At 36.8% G+C, this 6,903-nt stretch overlaps 1 protein-coding gene across 2 annotated transcripts in view; it reads right to left on the bottom strand.

Annotated features, from left to right (window-relative positions):
• Nucleotides 1–1,553: 1,553 nt before the first annotated feature.
• SPRED1 (sprouty related EVH1 domain containing 1) overlaps nucleotides 1,554–6,903 on the bottom strand; it is an 82,618-nt gene continuing 77,268 nt past the window's right edge. For both annotated transcript variants that reach the window (XM_075531904.1, XM_075531905.1), the window contains exons 6-7: nucleotides 4,635–4,736; nucleotides 1,554–3,671 (exon numbers count right to left, since the gene is read on the bottom strand). In XM_075531904.1, the coding sequence (XP_075388019.1) occupies nucleotides 3,021–3,671; nucleotides 4,635–4,736 (753 nt within the window). In that variant the 3' untranslated portion in view covers nucleotides 1,554–3,020. The remainder of the gene's footprint in view (nucleotides 3,672–4,634; nucleotides 4,737–6,903) is intronic.

The following is a 6,903-nucleotide window of genomic DNA, read 5'->3' as shown; positions in this document are numbered from 1 at the left end:
CCGTTAAATTTGATTGCCAGTTCTAAACACCTATATATCCTTTTAAAACAGGATATGTAAGAACAAAGTGCTTTAAAATCACTGAACCAGCACAGCTTAGGAAAAAGAGTCACTCCACATCCTGCTGAGATCCTTCTGACTCCTGGCCCCCAGGAGGAGCCCCCGTTTTCATAATATTTTATTGGTAGTGATGAGCCCTGTTTGATACCGATTTCCATCTCTGCCTCTGGTCTGTAAACCATGCATCCAGTAGATGGTGCTGATGAATCAGACCTCATTTCTTCAGAAATCAAGTCAGAACCATCAGTGAAGAGCTATCAATTTTGAATACAAGCTCATCAGACCAGACCAGTCTTTCTTATCAACTAGATGAATTCATTTCGAATATTCACTGTTACTTAAGCATTTTTATTTAGCCATTTGCTACTACTACCAGATTGAAAAAAATGAGGAGAAAGGTTAAGGAGAAGCCAATTGGCAGTGTCACATCTGTATGGAAAACAAGATGTTCCAGAATGTACCTGCTGACGTGTTTAAAAATGCGAGCATCTGTTTTCACCTAAGGATTCTAAGTTACTTAAGAAAAAATTTCTACACAGGGAGTCAGATGACATCAATTAGTGTTTTAGATTGATTTGGAAAATGGTTTGTTAACTATAAAGATCCAAGATGAAATAGAAATCATTTCATCAGCTTAATTTTTTAATGAAGAAACTTGTTTAAAATCGTAAAGGAAAATGGGGATGGGACGGCAAAATCTTAGCAGCAAAGTGGTTAAACAAATTGAAAATATTAATGCACAAACATTAAAATATTAAAGCATATATGTTGCATATAAAATACAGTACAGGACCAGGAGTTGCACTATACTGATTAGTGCTTAAAAGAAGAAATGATTAAATTTGTTCTTCCCAGACATATGCACACAGTTTATTTCCACAGCGTTTTCCTATACAGCCAGCAAGTTATTTTCTTCAGTTATTCACACCTTGCTCAAACCTGAATTAGAGACTCAGCACTTACAAATATGAAAATTCGTTCACAAGAAAAACAGTATTTCCATTTGACCAATAGAAAGGATTTTTGAAAGTTTAACAGTCTATTCTAGAAACCAAGTTTAGCTGAAAACTTCAGAGAGGAAGATCATCTGGTGCAGCAGCGTTCAAATATATAAACAGGAAAAATAAGACTTAAAACGGCTGCTACAGTGTCATGTTTTGGATTTAGTTCATCCAATTGATTTTTAATACAAAACTAGAAATAACCTCTTCTTCATAACATCTATAGTTATCAATATATTTTTCTTCTTTTCAATGTGAAATAATACTTCAAGATGATCTATATACACAATGTTGTCAGTTCAAGCTGTCATATATAAATATAAATGCTTTCTTAAAAAAAAGTATTTTACAGACAGATAGTGTTATATACATTGTTCAGTTTGGTCTGAGACAAAAGACGGCTAACACAAATGTGATATGTATGTAAAAAGAAAGATACATAAATGACATTTAAAAACTTGCATAGAAAACGAGCTTTTAAATGGTAGTGTGATTTAATTTTCATCACTTCTGAAAGTGGAGGCCATCAGAAAAAGGCACACTTCTTAACTACTATCTTCCTCTGAGGGAATGTTCTCAAAGAACCCCTTCCTTTGTTAGAGTTTTAATGTAACAGCAACGACGACGACAAGACAATTTGACCCTGAAGTACTCTGAACAGTTGGAAAATTTACCCAACTACTTTGTAAATTAAACATCCAGTAATACAATGCTCTGCAGAAGAAATAAATTTTTATGTACAAGATATCTCATTCACAATGTTGGACTACATATGCTCTTCGGAGAATTTAAAACATATTTTAACATAAAATAATTTTGCTTTTGGTCAGTTAAATAAAATGCAACTGAGAAAAGTTATATTGTTATATGAAGATTAAGCTAAAAAAATTAGTAGCACAGCCGAACATATCCTGGTACAGCACAATGAGGGATGGAAGACCCAGGATAGAGTTTGCAACGAACTATCCAGTTACACCTTTTCTCTTGGAAAATAGTTGTAAATGCAAGAAAATGTTTTGAAGGAGGAAACTCTGAAAGAAAACAACTTGCTGGTTGAATACCACAAAAACAACCAAAAACCCCACTTTTTTCTATAATGTTTACTCAGTCTCTTTTTTTATATAAAAATAAGTGTTACATTCCCATCAGAACATTAGACAATTACATCTGTGCTTTAAAAAAAGTTGGTCACTCAAGGCTATTAGAATAATTTTTAAGGTTTTTAGATTACCAGAATGTACAGATATAACTAACTATAAATTGTAGCCATTAGGAAATGAGGATGAAAAAAAAGATCAAATCACTCACATAAAGGAAAAAAAAATTAACTAAATGAGTTAAATATTCAAAATATAATGGAATGTGACAGTAGATATACATACATATATCTACTTTAGAACTAGGAAGGGGAAGAAAAGTTTAATATGTAATCGTACCTTACATTTAGTTAAATATAAATATTTGTTATTTATACATAAAATTGCTTCCCCAAAAACCCAACTAATTAATGAATTAGTTGTACTTGTTTTACTTCTTAAAATTTCCAAGTGTTAACTTTTCTTAGACTGAAATCAACTGTTCCCTAGTACACTTTTAGGTCATGTCCTAATGAATTCAGATCTTTGAAAGTCCCATCACCAAATGCATAAATATACAAAATTTAAATCCTTTTAGTTGCATCATGTGTACGCTCACTTTTTCTAGTCAGTTACCAGAAATGGTTTCCTTTTTGCGAATCCTTGTTACAACCTGTAACAAAACATGCCATGCACCGAAGGGAAAAGTTAGGCATGGCGAGCATCTGTGAAATGCCAAGAACCGCCGAGTTCTGCTTCTTCCACGTGTGGGCCCATAGATACCAGGCAAGATTCGACATTGCCTGCCAAAAGCTTCCACAAATCCGAGCTAGCTAATTCCTGGAAACAAAGATTGTAAGCTCATCTTGGCACTGGATCGTTTTCATCCAGCAGCTTTGTGCTTCCCGCCACAGCACCCACATGCCTCCCCACAGCGATGGCACGTTCTCAGAGGGACATAGCAGCACATACACGGTACAATGAAAGACAGAGCTACCAGGGCCAGCCATCGCAAGCAGAACTTGTCATCGCTAGTGTCACAAGAACAGGGGTCAGAAAAATCTCCCTCCGAGTCTGACATACAATGATAGAGCATGCTCTCTGCACAGAGCATGCAACTAACTTGATATATGCATCTTTTAATAGGGTCTGGTGCATCCTGACATTTCCCTCTGCCATTTTCTTCATGATTAAACCTTTCCTGGCAGTAGACGCAGCGAGAACGTTCACCATCCTCTTTTCTTCGTTTTGACTTCTTAAATTTTAATGAGGAGGGCTGTGTCTTAAATACCACAGAGTTTTTGAGTGAACTTAACTTAGTCTCATCCTCACATGAGTACAGATAATCAGATTTTTTATTGTCTGGTTTTGAAAACTGAATATTGGAGTCATTATCATCTCTCTCCAAGTCATTTTTCCACATATCAGGATGCCTGTAGTCTGCATAGCGACGTATTAAGATATCGCGAGGGTTGATCCTGACGATCTCATCCTCATCTTGAAAGCTGACATGTCTGATGGATTTCAACGGAACCTATGAAGGAGAGATGAGAAACTGCAATAAGGGCAGACATGCTTGTGTAACCTGACGATATGGACAGTCAAGGCGGAAAGCCCTTGGCGGCCCTCCTGGGTGCGCTTTGGATAGTGCCTAACTGCAAGACCGGCGGGGCAAACCCATCAGCTGCTCCACGGGGGAAAGATGAGGCTGTCTGCTCTCCTAAGTATAACAGTCTCAGAAGCCCTTCTAGGGTTACCATGAGTCAGCAGGGACTGGACAGCAGTGGGTTTGTTTCCTGGGATGTGGGAAGGTCCTCAAAATGAACGAACACCCCCCCACACACACACACCCCCACCCACCCACCACCACCACCACCAACCCCTCCTCTCCCCCAAACCAAGTCTTTTATGAATATAGCCCCAGTCAAAAAAAAAAATACAGCTCCGGATCACATCCTCCACTCCTATCCCTGATGCAATTAGTAAGCAACTGATTCATGCTGGAGTGAATTTCTATTTCAGACCTGCAGGATCCGGTTAATATAAATTCCAGGTTTGGGTAAGAAGTGAGGTGATGGATGTAATCTAGTAAATTAAAAACATTCAAGTCCTACAGGCTCTATCTAAAGCAGTGAAATTAACCTAAATTCAATCCAGAGTCACGACAGAGCTAACACTAACAATTTTTATTTCTCTCACATATAAAAATTCTATTAATTAATGGAGCATCGAAATACTTAAAGCAATTTTATTTCAGAAGATTTAGCATGTTCAAAAGTTGAAACCCCAGCCCATCATCGGATTATTAATAATATACACTAAATAAAAACATTTTAACTGTTAGTCTAAATTATATGGCTCCGTAAGTATATGCCTAGCAAGTGTCTACAGTGGAAGATTTTCTACTAGAATTCAGCATATGGAGAATTAGAAGGATTGAAACTTCACCAAATATCAATCAGTTAAAATCATTATCAGAAGAAATGGGATTGCTTACCTTGTTTGGGGGCTTTACGTTTCCACATTCCTTGGATATTTGCCGTTGAGTATATTCCATACCTCTGCTCTGAATGTCTAGGTCTGGCTGACTGAATGTTATCTAAAATAGGAACAATTTCTACTGAAGTAAAAAAAATAATGCATTTTTTTATATTTAATCAAACAACAGACTTTAGGTACCCAATTTTTTTTGGCCTACCACATTTGTTGCAGGACAAAAGAAAAAAAAATATTACTCAGATTCCACTGTGGCAGTTAAAACTTTTGTACTATATTGCCCGTCCTGCAGGCAGGGTAAGTGTAGGCACACATCTGGATTTGCAGCACCTCCTGGATTGTTCCAGTGCCCCCCAGGGGGCAGTATCACCTACTTTAAGAAACACCAACAGTGTACTTTGAACATACTTCAAGCCTAGTATTAAAAAGCACAATTTGAGTTACCCTTTTAAAGCAACACCGTAAAACAATGAGGATAAAGGCACTAATCTCCCCCCCAAAATTTAAAGGTCTTATATATGCAAAATTTAGTTTAAAAAGTAACCCCAATGTCCATCAACTAGGGAATATGCAAACTGCAGTATACCTATATAATAGAATATTATTGAACCATAAGTAGGAATGTCATGCCACATGGAAGAACATTGATTAATACTATGCTAAGTAAAGATAAAGGAAGTCACAAACAACAGGTCACACATGATCTGATCCATTTATAGGAAATTTCCAGAAAGCAGACACAGAAAGTACATACAAGGTAGCAGGGGCTGGGGCCAGGGTGAATGGAAATGAGTTTTCTCTTTAGGGTGGTAAAAGTGTTCTGGAATTCAGGAAAGTGGTTACTTACACAAAAACCCAAGGATCTAAGCATCTACCTCAAGAAGCTAAAAGTGAAATTCCAAGGAAGAATCATAGAAAAATAGCAGAATCCAATAAACTAAAAATCAAGAGGAGCAAAAAGTCCCTAGTGAAGTGACTGAAAAGGCTAATAACACTGATAAATCACTAAGAAGAATAAAAAAGGCACAGAACTCTAATATCAAAATAGAAAAATGGGAAAAGCTCATCATTATTCCATAAATTAAAATACCTAACCGAAATAGACAAAATCCTTCAAAACACAACCTGTCATAGTAGACACAAAAGAATTAGAAAGCCTGAAAAGTATTATGCCTTCTAAAGAAATGGAATCTAATAAAAAAACCGTCTCACAAAAGAAATTGCAGACCCAGGTGCATAGAATTCTACCAAACATTAAGAAATAACAATCTTAACATCTTCCACAAACTAACATAAAAGAAACAGTGCCTAACTTATTTTCTGAAACTAACATAACCTTCATAATAGTACTTGATGATAGTACAAGAAAGGGAAATGATGTGCTCATCTCTTTCATAACCACAGAGAACAATCTTAACTAGGTTAAGAACAAAAATCAAGAAGCATAAATTTGGAGGACTTAAGTATCAGGCCTAGATTTAATACAAAACTCTAACAACTGAAATTGTGTGGCGCTGGTATGAAAATAAACACAGACGCCAAGAGAACACAACAGAGACCAGAAACAGCCTCAACTATCTAGTCACCTGACAAAACTGAAACTGCAACGCAGTGGTTTCAGAAAGCCTGGGCTTTTCAATAGATGGCACTGCATCAACTGGCTGTCCAGACGAAGAAAACAAACAACTTTGATATTCCAATCTCATCACGTACTCTTCAATAGGCTAACACTTCCCTCATTTTGCACAGTTGAGGCAATCCTCTATCTTTTCAGAGTAAATTCGGTGCGCGCCTTCTTGTGTTCCCACAGCACCACTACCTCACCTTCAGAGCAGAACTCTGTACAGAAACCACTGGTTGTTTCCCTAGATATCCGCAATTCTATGCACAGAGTGAGACACAACTCATGTGACTAATTTGTCGAATGGAATGCTTTTGCATACAGTTCTCGCTTATGAAAATTTCTTACCACGCAAACTGCATGTTTGAGATCTTCAGGTCAAATTTTAAGTAGGACCCAGGTGGGCTATAAGGCATAGCCAGTATGCTATGGAATTGTAATGCATCTTTTATTTACCACCTATGAAGAATGATATATTTAAAAAATTGTTTACCATCATTTTGATTGGCCTTTTGTTGTCAAATGATGGGTGTGATTTCAGTTCACAAAGTAACAGTAAGGCTACCATCACTAAGAGAATGCGGGTCAAGAACTGTCTTCTGATAAGAGTTATGTACTGAAATCAAGATTTCATTTTAGATTAACTTGG

This window comes from Tenrec ecaudatus, chromosome 14 (genome assembly GCF_050624435.1).
Source record: "Tenrec ecaudatus isolate mTenEca1 chromosome 14, mTenEca1.hap1, whole genome shotgun sequence".
NCBI lineage: Eukaryota > Metazoa > Chordata > Mammalia > Afrosoricida > Tenrecidae > Tenrec > Tenrec ecaudatus.
This window is presented reverse-complemented; position numbering and strand designations above follow the sequence as displayed.